The sequence below is a fragment of the Chiloscyllium plagiosum genome, chromosome 41, assembly GCF_004010195.1.
Source record: "Chiloscyllium plagiosum isolate BGI_BamShark_2017 chromosome 41, ASM401019v2, whole genome shotgun sequence".
NCBI classification, from domain to species: Eukaryota; Metazoa; Chordata; class Chondrichthyes; order Orectolobiformes; family Hemiscylliidae; genus Chiloscyllium; species Chiloscyllium plagiosum.
In genome coordinates this window covers 3,058,023-3,076,294 of record NC_057750.1, presented here as the reverse complement: position 1 = coordinate 3,076,294, position 18,272 = coordinate 3,058,023, and the positions used below count along the sequence as shown (strand labels likewise).

At 37.5% G+C, this 18,272-nt stretch overlaps 1 protein-coding gene across 5 annotated transcripts in view; it reads left to right on the top strand.

Moving 5' to 3' along the window:
• Positions 1 to 17,213, top strand: part of LOC122542742 (alpha-actinin-1-like) — a 113,183-nt gene extending 95,970 nt beyond the window's left edge. For 2 of the 5 annotated variants that reach the window (XM_043680734.1, XM_043680733.1), the window contains exons 18-21: positions 2,564 to 2,710; positions 8,699 to 8,764; positions 10,780 to 10,938; positions 14,845 to 17,213. In XM_043680734.1, coding sequence (XP_043536669.1) covers positions 2,564 to 2,710; positions 8,699 to 8,764; positions 10,780 to 10,938; positions 14,845 to 15,003 — 531 coding nt within the window. In that variant the 3' untranslated portion in view covers positions 15,004 to 17,213. Of the gene's footprint in view, positions 1 to 2,563; positions 2,711 to 8,380; positions 8,462 to 8,698; positions 8,765 to 10,779; positions 10,939 to 14,844 lie in introns of all 5 variants that reach the window. The other 3 variants (XM_043680731.1, XM_043680730.1, XM_043680735.1) reach the window with 2 other exon arrangements.
• Positions 17,214 to 18,272: the final 1,059 nt, after the last annotated feature.

The following is an 18,272-nucleotide window of genomic DNA, read 5'->3' as shown; positions in this document are numbered from 1 at the left end:
GAAAGTTTCTAGTCATTAAGTAAGTGCCAGATGTGCATTTCAGCTGTTTTTGCTTTGTATCTCTGTGGGAGAGGTTTAATGCACATCTTGCACTCATAAGCAGGAATAGGCCATAAGTAGGCCTTTGAGCCTGCCCTGATGTTAAGATTTCCTCCCACAACCCATCTCCTGCCCTAGTATCATACCACTTGATTACCACAATCTACTGATCGCCGACTTGCATGTACTCAATGTTGTATGTTCACAGTGGTCTGTGCTGCAGAATTCCAAAGATTTGCAATCTTGCGTGAAAGATCAAATTTCAAATCTGTCACACACTACTCAATTTTCCTTCTTAGTTGCTAAGTTTGGAAGGAAATAAGCAAAATATGCATTTTGATTGCAGCTTGCTGATGGAAAAATAATGAAACATACCAAAAGAAAAAGCTAAACTCTCTAGCATTATACAGCATTATTCATTTGAAGACTAATCAAACAAAAATTCTCCCAAAAGCTCGCAATCAGTAAAGAAGAGAATTTGGCACATTGTGCCTCTCTGAACTCTTTTTTTTTGTGTGAGCCTTAACCAATTAGTCCCAAACTCTATTTAATCTTACCTTGTTGCCTTTTGATGCTGAATTCTGCCACCTAACAAAACAAGGTCAGCAAGTGTGCATGAGTGCCACCTCTACCATCTCCTCTCTCACCATCCTGACTTGGTGAATACATCATTTCTTCACTGTTGGGCCAAAATCCTAGAACTCCCTTGCTATCAGCACTTTTTAGGTGAAGATTAACTCAAGTGGTCCAAGAAAGCAATTCTTCCCCTCAGGGTATTAATGTGTGTAATAGTTGTTGGTTTTGGCAGCCATGGTCATCTCCTATGAATTTTAAAATCTAATTCCCTTTCTGGAAATTACTCCGTTTCCATTATCCTTTTCAGCAATGTATATTAAATCAGAATTCACTGTATAAACTTATTTTCGTCCTCCCCACTTTGCGAATTGACCTTGAAGTTGTGTATTCTAGTTATGATCATCTTGAGTAAAAATGGTTTTCTCCTTTCTAGCGAATAAATATTCCAAAATCATAGAATCCCTACAATGCAGAAAGAGGCTATTCAGCCCATTAAGTCTATCAATCCTCCAAAGAGCGTCCTACCCAGACCCCTAATCTATCCTTGTAACTTTGCACTTACGATGGCTAGTCCACCTAGCCTACACATCTGTGGAAGCAATGGGCAATTTAGCAAAGCCAATCCACCTAACCACTGTGGGAGGGAACCCATGCAGAAATGGAGAGAAGGTGCAAACTCCAAATAGGCAATCCTTGAGTCAGCATGGGAACAGACCCTTTGGTCCAACCAATGTATGCCAACCATAATCTCAAACTAAATGAGTCCCACCTGCCTGCACTTGGCCCATATCCTTCCAAATATTTCTTATTCATGTACTTAACCATCTGTCTTTTAAACTTTGTAAGCATTTCCTCTAGAATTGAACCCAGGTCCCTGGTGCTTTGAGGCAGTAATGCTAATTATTGAGCCACTCTGCTGTCCATTTTGATATCCCTTTAAGTCGTCCCTTGACTTTCTCTGCTCAAAAGTACTCAAACTCTACTTAATTCAAACCCCGTTTTTGCTGATAGCACTCCAGTAATTCTGTTCTGTAATTCTGTTTTGTCCCTGCCAAGGCCTTGGTGTCATCCTGAAAGTATAATACTCAGTTGTACACTACTTCAAGGTGAGACCTAACCAGTTTTTATAATTGTTGAGGTATGCTGGGATCTGCATATTGTGCTCACCTAATTTGGTGCCCCATTTTTATACTTAACTGTTTTGATATTGACAGGGCAGAGTCACTACCAATGTCAAATTAGCCACATTAAGATCATGAATTGGCCTTTTAGGCAACTAAACATTTGCTGAACTTGTACTGCAGTCAGCACAGCATTAACATTTAACTTTGTGCACTTTGTAATATATTTAACTGGACCATTCTAGCTTTGAATTTCTAATTAGTCTAATTAGTTTGCTTTTATTTTAAGCAGAAGTTTGCAACCATGGATTGGTGAGCAGAGTTCTCATGTTGAAATATTTATGCACACTGCAGCATTGTTCAGGGAAGCATGGTGCAGGCGAATCCGAGATGCCATGTTGCAAACAGCGCAAATATGGAGTTTTTAATGTAATTACGGCTTTAGATAGTCTTGTAACTTGCACCAGATCTTGCTTTCAGCAGAGCTATGTGCTACTTTGACCTGGAAAGGGTTAATTAAGATGGCAACTTACTAGTGTTGATTATGTCTGGTTATAACATGCTGTCAGGAGTGTGGTGCTAGTAAAGCACAACGGGTCAGGCAGCATCAGAGGAGCAGGAGAATCAAGTTTCTGGCAAAAGCTCTTCATGATTATAACGTTACCCAATTTATAATGATGTTGCCTTTAAATCAAAAATAGACTTGCAGTTTAAAGCCGATGATGAGTTTGTTTTGACCTTCATGGTTTGTTCATTTCCTGCTGTGATTTATGCCCCATAAATTGTCTTAATGCCACAACTTCAGTTTGGTTTTTTCCATATAAAAGCACATCAGAGTTGGCTGGGAACAGCTGTTGACCACAATTGCCAGAACCATCAATGAAATAGAAAACCAAATCCTCACCCGTGACGCAAAAGGCATCAGCCAAGATCAGCTGAATGAGTTCCGATCATCATTTAATCACTTTGACAAGGTGCGTTTTGTGACACTTGTGTGCATGACATTTATCAATTTATGAATAATACCGGGTAGATGTAAGGTGATTTGCTCTACAGCATTTCAGGTGACCACTTAGTACAGTTCTGTGACTAGTGGTATTGCAAACCCTTATGCTGATACTGCTGAAGTTGTCTTATTACTTGATCGTTTAGCTCCAATGTACAGTTGCTGAAACGGAGTATGGATGTAGGTCTTAATTATTTGGTGATTTGTACAATGACCTGTGAAGCTACACTACTCCACCTTCAGTGTTTCTATGTACTAAACCCAGATTATACCACTGGTTTTCTCTGACTGGCATGGAATCGGTACGTTACTGATCACCATGCTCATTACAGCAATATCTAGTTTATACTTTGATATTGAATAATTTGCTCAAAAAGAAATGAAGTTACTAGAAATGAAGTCAGTGATGTAAAACTAATTGCACAATCACCCTTTGGTTTCTCTCCACTCGAGCTCTGCATTTGTTTTACCAGATGTATTTCTTGAATCTCAAAATAGTAGAGGAATTTGTGCTGATCAACTTGCTGTTTGTGATTTGCAAAATAATGGTTTATTGTTCATTAGTTGAGTGATATGGCTGCCCAGTGTTGTTTACAGGGCAGAGCTCCTCTTTGCGTTGAGTCTTTCTTGAACAGCAACAGAGGATCACAGCTGCTTCCCTTTGTGCAAACCCAGAAATAATGTAACAAGTCTGCTTCCACAAGGGCACTTAAAACTCATGTTTTTATTCATTCATGCGCAGGATATGGACGAGCTGGCAAGGCTGACATTTATGGCCCCTCTCTAGCTACTGTTCTTGAATTTTCCTTATTACAAGTTCTGAATTCCCATTGTTGTACTGCAATTTGCTAGCTGGAGTGGGTGCATTTAACTTAAATTCACTGCGTTATTTTGAGGGAGATGAGTGGAGAAAGGACTTTGAAGTGCTTTTTTTTTTAGTTAAGCAATGTAGTCACTCTGGATGAATTTGGAATGTCGTTGGCTGAACACTTCAGAAAGCATCTGCTGGTTGCCTTCATCCTGTGGTTTACAAACCAGAAAAAAAAATCCCCTTTTGTCAGGAGTTCAATTCATAGGCACATAAATGCCACCCCTTGAGTTGTAGCTGTAGCAAGACAATTGTTCTCATTTTATTCTAGTTTGGATTGCAACAGTTGTCAACACAAATGGTGTGACTGTTGACTATTAACTGCTACAAATCTGGTAAATTGGAGAGCAAGGACAAGAGGGGGAACAAGGGAAGGAAAAGTCCCTTGTGACAAATTATTCTGGACAAATAATCAGCATTTATAATAAAGAAAATCTCTACTAATTTAGCCATTTCAGATAATGCAGGAGTTGTATTGTATCACCAATTGATTTCTTGATTGATTGTCTTTTATTTAAACATTGAAATGTTGTGTCCAGCAGCTGCAAAACTATTGACTAACTTTAACAAGTGTATTTCCTCTTAAATGGTGAGTTGCACTGAGTCATATAGTTTCTTCGTCTCTTCGCACATGCCACATTTATGCTTGATTTCCTCTACACCAAATGAAGTTTGATGATTACATTAATTTTTGAATTTACATATTCATGAATTGTAATTTCTATCTGCATATTTTAATTTCCATTATTAAATTTACATCTGAAATTGTTTTGAAGTGCTTCAGGGATTAATCAGGAAGTTGCATTGGTGCTTGTAATGTTATCTAGGTTAGCATAGGTTTAATTGGATTAGTTTAGAGTTGTACTTCTGATCAGATGTACCAGAGGGTGAGGGAATATCTCTGCATATGTAAAAATTGGAGACAGGCATACCATTGGTAATGTTTTGTTGATACTTGGTATAGTATGTCCTGATTAAATGACATTTGAAAAGCTGTTGGCATTAACCTTGCAGATACATGTGAAACTGATGTGTCTGCAGTACAAAATTTTGCTGTTAACATCTAAGAATGGGTGTCGAGTTGGAGCATTCTGAACCTGTTCCATCATTCTGAGGGGTCATGGCTGAACTGAGTCATAACTCCATTTCTGCTTAAATCCTGGGCCCCTTTTAATATCTTAAATCTACCTCAATTTAAAAACAGTAATTGACTAGTTGCAATTGAGAATTCCAAATTTCCCTCAATTTCAAGTAGAGGTGATTGTCTAATTTCACTCCTAAGCGATCTGGTTCCAATTTTTAACTACATGCCTCGATTCCCCAAAATGCGTCCACTTTTTTTTTTGGTTCTCTTTTAATAGACTGTAACTTTGATCAACTTATCTCTAATCTTAAGTTCCAGAAAGTACAACCACTAATTTCTATTATCTCTTTTCACGCCTCAACTTCAACAGAAGCTATCTTTCAGGGAGATCTCTATATTTCCAAAGTGTGGAGCCCAGAGCTGCTCAGTACATGGTGTAATCTAACCAGGGCTCTGTAGCTGAGGCATAACACTTACACCTGTTTTTCACCCCTCTAATCTAATGGCTCGTGTATCTTTTCAGAATACTTCAAAGAAAGCAAATTGTGCCTTTTTCCAGTTCCCATTCAAGCATATTGCTGACTAATCAATTAATCTTCCACATGCTGAACATTGTTACCAATGAAGAGTCTAACTTGCAATGACTAGTAGTTGCTTACTGTTTCTGTTCATTGTCCGTTAAATTGGAATATATGGGAAATTGTTTTTGTGTACTAAATTACAAAGTATTTATCTTTGTTATTTAGGGGCTATTGTCTGACTTAAAGCAATCCAAGACTTGTGCTATGTAAGCATCTATGGTTGTTTTAGAATATTTATCTGGCCAATTGGAGAGTAGTGTGCATTAGGAGGGTGGTAGGTTTTATGCAAAGTTTCCTCGAATAGGTGTGGGAAATTGACCAGGATGACAGCTCTCTTTATCTTTCAACTCCTGTGTAGTTGACAAATGAGGAGGATGGGGTTGTTCCTCCCATTGAGGGACTGCCACTTCTCATGATAAAGCTGCATTATAGTACTATGCTTACTTTGGTACCTCATTCAAGACTTAACGTCTCCAAATTAGAGCAGAGATATAATAAACAAAAGTGAGTATAGCTGAGATTTATGGTTTCATTCTAATTACCCTCCATTATCACCCTCAACTAGCCACTCCCCATGATTCTATCTTGAATATCAACCATTAGGTTCTGGAAACCATTACCACTCACTCATCTTTTGATTGGATGTTCAACCAATTTTACTGGGTGATTACCAGAAAAAAGAAAATGGGCTGCTCTCTATCATTTAGAATCAAATGTCCTGTAATCTGAATATTTTCCTCACTTGACGTTCCTGTAGATTATCTTTTGATTCACTCCAAAGGGACATTTAATGCGGTTACTTGGTTCGTCCCTGACAATAATGGTTCACTAAATTTTTTGTGTACTGATAGCAAAGAACATGCCTCTTTTTCACAAATAAGTTGTAACGTAGTGGCATTACATTTAGTTTAGTTCAGTTCATGGTAATCTATAGTTTCTTTTTAATCATTCACAAGATGTAGGTGCCATCAACAAATGTCAGCATTTATTGCTTAGTCTTGAATATGTTGTTGTTGTTTTCCACAGTATATTGAGATGTTGAATGCCACACCATGCAAAAACTTGAAATCTATTTATTGTCAAGTGTGCAGTTCCACTACCACCATCCTGTTTGCACAGTGTTTTTTTTAAACTTTGTGACTGATACCATTGATACCTGGTCATTACTGTAATGGCAGTGTGTTTGCTCCTTGAGGAACGTAACAGTTCTATGGGACAAATTGTTCACTTTAACATTAATGTTAATTTGCCTTTGGAAAGTTTGTTTGCTATGATTTTAAAATGATCGAAAAAATATTGAGATAATGTTGATTTTTGTCCCAATCTGCATAATAGCTTTGGCAAAATGTCTCCCATTGTCGTCATCAAGTGGTTCAGTGGGATTTGCTGTTTCAATCTTGTCATGATTATAGTTCAAAAACTAAAGCTTGGACCAAAACTCTGAAATATATATTACATTCATTTATGGTATTTTCAAATTGCCTCAAGACATGAACTGTCGCGAAAGGCCCGAGTATGTTGAAAATGCTTAGAACAGTTGGCACAGAAGTGGATGACCTGGGCATGTTCATTCAACATGTAGTTTGTGTTTGGCTCCTGTTGGTGTCTTTGCAGAAGGAAATCTGGATTTATTCAAAAACATTTGTGTAAATTAAATTTACCAAAAATGGTAAGCTTCAATGCAGTATGTTTTCAGTGACCATCAGAAATGTCAATTTTCCATCCATCCCTTTGCAAATTTTCAACAGCAGCTTAACTGCTAATCCAAATGTCCTTTTTAGTTTGTCTTAAATTGAGTCCAATAAATGCAATTTTAAAGTACATTTTTTGCCCTACCCAGTGTTCCAACAGTTTCAGCAGAAATTGTACAGAGATACTCCAGACCTTGTAAGAGTTATGCATGCAAGGCACAATTTGCAGTTGTGGAATGCAGAAAATAATTGGTTTTTGATTTGCACATTCACTGTTGCGGTGCAGCTTAACTGTTATGGTGCTGAGATTAGTCACCTCGTTTGCCAGCAAGTATCTAATGGATTGCAGCTATTTGTGATTAGAACTAAATTTTCAGCAGCACAGTTTCTGAAATGTGGCTTTTAATATTTCTATTGTCCAATGTTTTTTGGGTTTTCATCTATTTGAGACTTCATGATATTTAGTACTTCTAAAAATGTCCTTGCATTTGCACCACAGAAATAACCATTCTACCTATTGTCTATGATTCCCTTAGCATGTTAATCTTTTGGTGAAAAACAGAATTGTTGTCATTTACTGTGAAGCTGCAATGATAGAATTGTACTTGCAGCTCTGTTCACTTAAGTATTTGGAAAAAAAAATTAAAATTGAATTCTTGCTAACTTAATACAATCTCGATGTGTTTGAGGTGCCTTTTTACCTTGAGATCTCAGACCAGAAAAGTCTGATTGGATAAGTAACCCACTCTTGTTCTGAGGGGATAAAAGACTGAGCCCAATTGCAATGTGGCCATTAGTGCCTGACTGCATCATGCTAGCTGCAGTTGTGAAGCACAAAACATTGTACCTAGCAATACTGAAATATTTTGCATGAAATTTCAAAATGGTGTAAATCTTAGGGTGCATAAAGCTGCATTTATCAATTGCTCATAATATAATATAATATTTTTGTATGGTATTTTGTAGCTAAAAGATGTTTGAGATTCATAAGTTTCATTTGCATTTTGCTTTTTGGTTTAACTGTTTTTCACTTGTACCCAAAAAACATTGGACAATAGAAATATTAAAAGCCACATTTCAGAAACTGTGCTGCTGAAAATTTAGTTCTAATCACAAATAGCTGCAATCCATTAGATAATATTTTTGTATGGTATTTTGTAGCTAAAAGATGTTTGAGATTCGTAAGTTTCATTTGCATTTTCCTTTTTGGTTTAACTGTTTTTCACTTGTCCTTTGTCTAACATGACATTTTTATTTTCCTTCTCCCCATATGCATGCTTCATGTACTGTGCATGCTGTGCTGCATCACCAACTATATCAACGCCGCCATCCTCCGTGTTTTCCACCCCCTACCAATCTCCACTGTGTGTGTGTACCCGTCATTTTACCTGCATGCTCCGATGACCTCATGTAGGACCATACCGGGAAACTAGGACCTGAAGAATTTAAAGCCTGCCTTATCAGCTTGGGTTACGATGTTGGAAATGACCAGCAGGTATTGATGATTTGAATGCAATAAAAGTCAGTAAATAGCTAACTTTTTTTCTCCATTTCTCTCCTGGATTCTGTGTCCTGACTTATTCACTTATTCCCTAATGTTACTTTTTTTCTTTTTGCTTACTCCCATCTTTGAATTTGATTCTGTACTTGTCTTTTTTTTTAAACTCCCCTGTTTGTGGCACAATGCCATCTGTGTGCGTGTTTTTTCTCTGGCTTGCTTCTCTTGGAGTAGAAGCGAACGGGGCTGATGGACGCTGATGATTTTCGAGCTCTCCTTATCTCTACGGGCTACAGTCTGGTACGGTTCTTCTTTCCTTTTCCATATCTTCAGCCAGAAATACTAGGGGTTTGACCTTATTAAAATTTAATAAATTTAATTTTAATGTAAATAAAGCCTGCTTTTATCGAAGTTTAATTTACAAAGCCATTATGTTGACTTGACCTTTGTGTTGACAGGTATTGAGTATTAATTTGTCAATTTTTAAGTGAGCGGGAAAAACTGTATTACCCAAGAAACCAATGGCAGTCACTAGGAAATATGACACTTTTTTTTATATAAAATGATTTCTCACTAATTGCAATACTTTTTTCAGTTTCCTGATTTTGTTCACGTGAGCTGTTTAGACAGGCATATGATATTGTTGAGGTTTTCTGTTTCTGCCTTTAGCAACCAATTCTGTTTCCTCCATTAAAATGATTTGAGGCTGATGCATGAACAGTCTGAAAACCCAGCCAGTACTTTGTGTAAGAACAGTCCTTGAATTTTTGAGTTTGAATAATTCTGAGGTCATTTTCCAAGCAGTGTCTGAAACTCCTCCGCCTTCAAACAAAAAAAGCTAGATTTCACTATGAAAGGTTTCTGGGCATTCCAGTAGTTTCTGTGCTAGAGGTTTCTGTTGCTTTTTGCAGCTGGTGATAATATTGAGGTTGCAGGGGTGGTTGGGAGTGTGGACAGCAGAGGAGATCACTGGACAGGATAAAGTGAGACATCCTGAGTCTATCCTTGAGTTTGAATTTTTATTTTAAAAATTTTCTATTTAAACCTTTTGAAGTGAAGAGTAAAAGGAAAGTTGGAAAATATGGGTTCTCTAGTGACTGAGAAGGGAGTGAGTATGCTGATCTCAAGATTTGTGGGCTAGAGATGCACCAACATGAATGTCCAATCTCTGCTCAGATGACTGTCTTCAGCAAGGGTGGATTTTGAAGCCGAATAATTCACTGCTGTCTTTCCAGACCCAGGGACTGAGGGGTTCCAGCATTTCTGCTTGCAGATGTCCCTTGTTGAAAATTGCTTGTTGAGGGCAGTTTATGATCTGAAGTTGCAGCCTGGATATTTTGGGAGGAACATTCAAAGTTACCCTAAACTCCTAGTATAGTGTGACCTGAGATTTTGCATTAATAGACTGACCCTTTAGCTGAAGGTAACTTTTGGGGGGAGAAAGAGCACGCTTGCCACTTGACAGACCAATACCTGATCTAGGATTGTCTGCTTTCCATAGCTCCTGGGATAACCTCCAGTCAAAGTGAACTGCAAGCTTGGAACTTCCTACGTCAAATGGAAAGGAACATGCTTGCAGTTGCACACTTGATCAGCCGGAATCATTTAGAACCCCCTTGGAATAACCTTTGACCTACATTTGAGGTGCGGGTTCTGAAGTGAAAGGACATAGAATAAATTATAGACTAGTTTATTGTTGTATCTTTCTGTCTTGATTCTGTCATCGAGTCATTGATGTACAGCATGGAAACAGACCTTTCAGTCCAACTCGTCCATGCTGACCAGATATCCCAAATTAATCTGGTCCCATTTACCAGCATTTGGTCCATATCCCTCCAAACCCTTCCTATTCATGTACCCTTCCAGATGCCTTTTAAAGTGTTGTAATTGGACCAACTTCCACCACTTCCTCTGGCAGCTCATTCCACACATGAACTAACCTCTGCATGAAAAAGTTGCCCCCAGGTCCCCCCTCACCTTAAATCTGTGCGCTGGGTTTTTGGACTCCCCTATCCTGGGGAAAAGACTTTGACTATTCTCCCTATTCATGTCCCTCATAATTTTATAAACCTCTATAAAGTCACCCCATAGCCTGCAGAGAAAATAACCCCAGCCTATTCAGCCTCTCCCTACAGCTCAAACTCTCTAATCCTGGCAACATCCTTGTAAATTGTTTTCAAACATAATAATTTGTAATCATAGGTGATACAGGTTACCCATCCTACATGGTCACAAAGAAAATGATTATTTATTAACAAGCAGGTGTGTTAACTCTGGTCAGTTCCTCACTGTCATGAGTTTGTTTTTACTCTCAGGGTGAAGCAGAGTTTGCACGAATAATGAGTATTGTTGCCCCCAACAACACTGAAGAAGTGTCATTCCAAGCCTTTATTGACTTCATGTCACGTGAGACAACAGACACTGACACAGCTGAACAAGTAATGGCCTCCTTCAAGATTCTGGCAGGAGACAAGGTAATAAATTAGTCTTGCAGAATGACTATAAGATGCACAACTTTGATCCAGAACATAATTCTGTTTGTAAGTCAGTTGAATCTCTTGACCTGAAATTTGTTCAGCACTCCCTGATATTGTATTGCTGCTTTCTGCAGCTTTTGACTTGAAACTGTCACGAGTAAAGTGACTATACAAAGGTAGTCTGAAAGTAACAAGCAACAGCACAGGCAATTTTCAAGTTCCTCTCAGGATCTTTAAAGCACCACCCTAATCTTTTGCACAATTCCAGCTAGTCTCCATTTCAATGAATCATTGCAGTGATAATTTATAGCTGTTGCTTTAGAAACCAGATGCAATCTGCAAGTGGAGTAAAGGCCTTTTGTGTCTGGTTAAAGGCATTCATAAGACATGTCTGAGCCTGTCCTGGTGGTGTCAAGTAAATGTTTTATTTATCCATTGGCTCAAACAAAACCTATTCCAATCAAATGATTAGATCCTGCATAAGTACCACGCAAGATCTGTGTTCAGTGATCTTAGCTGAGTTGGTGGTTATACAAATGTTACATCTGGTCTTGGCAACCTAGTGTTGAGGATTGGATGGTTGGCTAAGCTTCTCCGTCTTTATCCCACAATGTAAATGGACATGCTCATGTATGAATTCTTTTTGCCTTGGTAAGATTCATGTTAACATTTTTTTTTTCCTCTGGAAAGTTGGTCATTTGGTTGAAGTATAGAGGATGGCAAGCACTGAAATTTAATTGAAATACTTCTAACGTCTCTGGCAAGGAAAACAAATTAAGCTCTTAGACTAATTCTGTAGTCTGAAAGTTAACTATTATGGCATATTTAACTAATTGTATAGTCTGAAAGTTTAAATGTAAATGGCTGCTTTTGGATCTGCATAAATGGATGCACAATATTCAGATTAAATCCTGTTTTAATTTTGCATGAATATCTAAATAATTCACTCTGCGCCTTGGCATAGCCATCCATCTGCACTCTTATTCTGACAAAATAACTGAGTATTTTAATGTTGGACCTTGACTTGCCCAAATATTATAAATACCTCATTACTGATTAGTCAAAAGGAAGCTAGTCGAAGCATGGGAGAGACAGTGAGCCTGTTAAAGATTTTTATTTAATAGAAGTCTTGAAACTAAAGTGTAATTTTAAATTTACTCCTTTACCAATCAAGTAAAACTACCTGCATTGCATAGTTGGTTCAAAGCTCCATTTATTTTTAGAGTAGAAATAATCTGTATTAAATTTGCATTTAATTTCCTTTCGGATCTACAAAATCAGGTTGCGAAGCAAAGTTCAAAAACAGAATTATCTAGGATTCGAGGCACCCTAGTCTCAATTTTTGTTTAATTTGCCCTGATATTTACCACCACTTTAGTTATTATAGTATAGATTCCAAAAAGCAGAGTTCAAAACAAGTCAACACAATAACGATGTCAAAATTGAATTCGTACATTTGCTTGGCAGTTCAAGACTTCAGTATTGCTGAAAAGAAAATGCTGTTTAAAGTTTGTTTTGCACCCATCAGGTTAGAGTCCCAAGAATATCAGGTATCCATACTCTGTAGGTTAGCGTTCATTTAATGATTCTGTATATTTATAATACTGTCGAGTGTATATTTAAAAAGCTTTGACAGCATGTCTTTTCTCCACCCTGTGGGTTAAATCCCAAAATCTCTTAAGTATTGAACTGATGCCAAAGAGATTGGTAAAGACCTTCTGCATTGTTGAAAAAACACAACAGGTTTCTCGATTTCCATTGAGAAGGCTCTTGCCTCGTCTGGCTTACATGTGATTTCAACACTACACTGCAATCAACTAGTAATTTATTCTTAATCACACGGTAGACTGTAATTTTAGCTTTAAGTGCCACCAAAAAGATGATTTTTTTAAGTTCAGGTAATGTCCACAGCAGAAGTGATCAAGCTTTGTTATGTTGTGAAAAGGAGAATGCAGGTCAGTTATACTTGCCCTGATGGGCTCTAGGAAGTATGATGCCATGTTTCTCAAAGCCGGTGTAGCCAGGAAATCTAAATGCTAATGTGGCCCATAGGAGCACGCAGCATGTCGCTCACAGAATTCCGCTTGAAGCTCAGGCCTTGCATGATCCAGTCAAAATCTTTACCAACCTAACTAAGTTACTTTACTCACCTGGTTTCCACTGCTATTTGCCAATATTGTCCCTTCAAGATCTGCTGGGTGAACATGAAAAAACAATGCAGCATATGGCAAAAATGCAACTTTTATTCATTCTGAGTATATGAAAATCTTTATTCATGTGAACTAATTGGCAGAATGAACCATGCAACTTCAAAGACAATTAAATGAACGTTCAAGTTTTCATTTTAGTTATTGCAGTCCTTATTATATCTAAAAATCACAACACCAGCCTATAACCTAGTGTGATTTTTAACTTTGTCCACCCCAATCCAATACTGGCACCTCTAAGTCATAACTTGTAATACCTGAAGGCTTATTCCTTTTTCCCGAACTTCTGTGAATGGTTATATATTTTCCAGAAGACTAGTAAAGCTCTAGTTCAATGTTGTCTTACAGGAAGCAGTCTTAAGTGGTTTCCTACCACTACTGCTATTGGCTCCATAATATTAGGTGCTGTAGTTTTTTTAGGAGCAGATCAATCTCAATCTATTGATTGGGCTTTCTTTCTTAATGCATTATTTATTGTTCATCAGCAGGTTGGGCATTTTAAGGACTGAACATTGTTTTGCAAAATAAATGACTTTTCTCTCTCAACTGTCCAAATTTGAGTGTCTCATCCATTCTGATCTGGAGCTTCAGCGTGGTTATATTGGAAATTATTTCTTGGTTTATGTGGGGGGAGGGGGGGAAGTTAAGGCCTCAACTGGGATATTATTCAATTCTAAATGCCACAGTTCAAGAAGGATGCCACTGTCTAGGAGTGTAAGAGAAGAATGACCTTGAGAATGAAGGACCTCAATTGTACCAAAAGATTGGAGAAGTTGAGATTCTTATCCCTGGAGCAGAGCAGACTAGGAGGAGATTTGATCAGTGTTTTGATAGAATTGAGTTTTCAGTGAAGGACCAAGAGCTAAAAAGCAGAGATTTAAGGTAGTTGGTAACAGTAAAGGAAAGTTTTTGAATTATTACCTGGAACATGCTGCCTGAGGGTTTTGGAGGCAGACAGTGTTAACTTTAAGTGGGAACTTGGTGAACAGCTAAAGTCAGAAGTATGCAGGACTACTGAAGAATAGGATTAATTGGATAGTTCTGCCAAACAGCTGCTGACTGCCTGGTTGCCTTCCGTATTATGTATTCAATGATCTACCAAAATTGTTTTCATTTTAATTGGTATGAAGTGATCAATTCAGCAACTGAGCATCTGGGTTGGGAATGCTTAATTTTTTTAAACACCAAAATATAGCTGTTGGATTCTCTCAATTATTACTTCAAAAAGCTGTCCCTAGTTAATGTTATAGTTTATAATTGCCTACTAAGCTACATGGCCACGGTACTGGACCAGTAACACACAGGTACAGTTCAAATTCCACCACACTAAGTGTTATATTTGAATTAATAAACCTGGTCATTTGTGGGCTGGCACCCAGGACGAAAATGAGCATAATTAAAATCCAGATAAAAGCTTATCTGGCCTATATATGCCTCCAATCCTTACTAATTGGATGAATCTTTTAATGTATTCTGTAAAGTCTTTAATAAACTAATCTGTTCTAAAATTAACATGTTTAGAATGCAGATCACAAACCCAGAATAAGCAACGTGGCTTTGATCATATCTTCAACATGTTTAACTTAAGCAATAATGGTGCCCTAATCTCAGCAGGATATGTCGAAACATTTTTCCCTTGCTTAGGATGTCAGAAACACCTAATGGGTATTGATAACCTGTTTTTTTTTCTTTTCAGAGTTACATCACCGCAGAGGAGCTGAGACGTGAGCTTCCCCCTGATCAAGCTGAATACTGTATTGCCCGGATGGCACCATATAGGGGACCCGACGCAGTGCCTGGTGCTTTGGATTACATGTCCTTCTCCACAGCTTTATATGGGGAAAGTGACCTGTAATCTGATCTTTCTGCAGCCAGCCCACACTTTTATTTTATTCCCCCTTTTTCGCACGCGCGCTCTCTCCCCTGCCACCTAAAGTCAGTGCTATAAACAGCATTTTGGAATTAGCACATGCATTTACTGAAGAACCTTTATACTCTACATTCCATTATGTCTTATTATGACTCTCAGTCTTCAATCTATGCAAATATTTCCATTTTCTGTTTCTATATTGGGGTAGTAATACTGCAAACATGTTTTGCAAACTGTTACAACAATTTGGAGCATATCAACTGAGTGCCACAGGAACTGTCAATCAGTCTGGGAATTTTGGAGGTTTGATTTTTAAATTCTGAAAATTCCATAGGAATCTGGCTCCTTTGTATTTTTCCAACTGTACTTGATATTGTAAAACTAAATATTTTTTTACTATAAATATTTAGTATTCCTGTTTTCACTCCCGTGTTTCTCCCCATAAAATCTAGAAGTGTGATAAAGTTGAGCTGCTTCAATTAAATTTTTATTTGCAGCTGGTAGATAAATATTAATTTGCACCAGACAGGCCATGTATGAATAGCACAAATGTATTTTATCATTACAGTGCTGAGCTTTTCAGTGCTTGATCCCCAGCTGATAATTTGTTTGCAGGAGTTTGGGTTACCTCAATGTTTTCACTGAAAATCATTACTGATCCAGATTGCAATTGTTTTCTCATTCGGTGTCCCAAATATTCTGCACTGCACTCACTGTACAAAATCTGAGTTAAGCCTTCAGAAAACAAATGTTTGGGTGGGTTGGAAGGCACTAACTGAAGAGGCAACTTTTGATCCATTTTTTAAAAATAAAAATGGAAGGCTGGTGGTGGATTTGAAAACTGTAATTTGTCACAAGCTTCTGATGGCATTTCAATAAACCATGACGCCAAATTGGTTTGAGGGTCACCAGAACCCTCAAGGATGAATTGCTGCCTCAATATAATTGTCAGTTGTTTATGATGAGATATAGCTTATTAAAATTAAGTTTGACTTTAGTTGTTGTTGTGCAGTGAGGTCGGAGAAAAGATGAGACAGTGTTAAAGCATAACCAAAATTTGAGGTGGGACCAAAATCATTGGTACTGGAATTAATCATGAAATAGCAAGGGTGATGGATATAAAATTGCACAAATCCAGCTGAATCTAAGTATTCTTTCTCCAGAGCCACATTATCTGCAGTGAACAAAAATCATGCTCACCTCCAAGTTATGACTGAGTTTGGAATCTGAAATGGGGCATGCTATACTTACCAAATGCAAAACAGTGAGTTGGCTGTTAAAGAATCAGAAGGGTTTAAAATGAACTTGTGGTATTCCAGTTGTGCATCTTAAATTTTAAATCATGCAGTTCTAAAGAAAAACTTAAATATTTGAAGCATTAACTAAAGTGTATGATGAACAATCAGTTCCACTTGCATTCCTGCACATTGGTCACCTGACAAGGTTGAAATTTTTCATCAGATTCACTTCCCCTTCCATCACCACCACCACCGTATACATCATTTTGACGGTTCAGTTGAGCGCAAAATAGCACGTTTTATTTGAGGTAGAGAAAAGATATTTATCTCTTCATATTTAATCTTTTTTTTTCTTGTACATACTGCAGTGACCTTTAATTTGAATGAGAAGACTGCCTTTTTAAAAAAAAAACAAAGCTGGGCTTTTTTCTGTGAAGGTACTTTTCTTGCAGAAACAAGTCCCTAGTTGAGAAAAAAAAACGGGTGCTGTTGTGGGTTTTGTTTTAATTATTTTTGATTCTCCTTGCTTTTGGGATCTACTCCATATTTGAATTATTGCTGTGAGACACAGGCTGGCCTTGAGTTAGAGTAATAGCTGCAGTATTTTTTTTGGGTGGTGATGGAGGGCTTTTTCTATTTCATTAACATGGGACTTTATTATACAGTATATAAATATATATCATCTGAAACACTTCCATGGACTGTAATTACTGCTTGATTTTAAGAAGAAATAAATTGAACATTGCAATGGACAAATGAGATTTTCTGGAATATTGGTGAGGAGTTTCTCTGAACATGTTCTGTCCCTTGCTGTTATTAGCCTATATTACCATGTTTTTGAAATGTGATCAGTGAGGGCTGCCTTTCTACATTTTGATCTAAGGGTGTTTTCAATTGCTCTCTGCTACCTTAACCCTATTAGATGAAATAAATCATCAATATTTTTGAGAAAGAAAAGGTGCTGGACTTTTTTCTTTTATTTTGAAATTAACTCATAGTTTTTTGACTGGTTTCTTCTGTGTGCATGTGCATGAGACTTGAAATTTCACACTTAATAAACATGCTCCTGGACCACCACCCTATCCGCTGGTTCAGTTGAATTTTGGAATTTGAGTGAGCAATCTGAGTAATCAGACTTCTTTGCATATGTGACATGGCTTATCATAAAATAGCATTTTCATTATATATGGAATATCTGGTGCAGAATTGTGGTGCTTAAAAATTACACTTGCGCATGTTAAGTGGTACTGCTACCTGAGGAATGTTCCAACACAGTTACTAATTTGCCAACAGTAATAACTAGGTGCATTCCTCTATTTTAAGAGGTCTGTTGAAGAACTCTTAATGCAATTCTTTTAAACCTCATACATCCATATCATTGATATTCTGAATTTATAGCCTTACTGAGCTTTGAGATGCAATCGCCATGCATATGCTGAACGCTGGAGCAGCAGTAAGCCATTCAGCCCCGAAAACTTGAACCTTTCAGTGACATCAGAGACCTTATGCATTTTGAGGAGGGGAATATATCTCAGCTTATTTATGAGCTCTGAAACTTTTCATCCAATTTTATTTACATCCTCTGTTGCAAAGGCTAACTCTGAACTTAAATCTTACAAAGTACAACAATGCAAAGATGGTTTTATTCCAAAAGTGAATGATTTGTCACGCCAACTAATATTCTTGGATTTGCTTTACTGCTTATTGCCTTTTCATTTAATATCCATAAAGATTCCAGTGGCATTGGCTTATTTTCAAATACAGAAGTGAGGAAATGAGTTCATTACTGGTGTGCAGCAACTCCCAAAGGCTAGAGTCCAAGTTTCTGATTATTACACAATATACCTACATGGACTATTAAAAGCCAGTAAAATATATTGCTGCATCCAGTTGATTATATTTGGACTTCCATCCCACCGGTTGGTTGGCTTTCAAATACTTATCCAGCTGAATTGTTGTTCAGAGATCACCAATTCTAATCTACGATAACCAGCCAAAATTTAGGAAACATTAAAA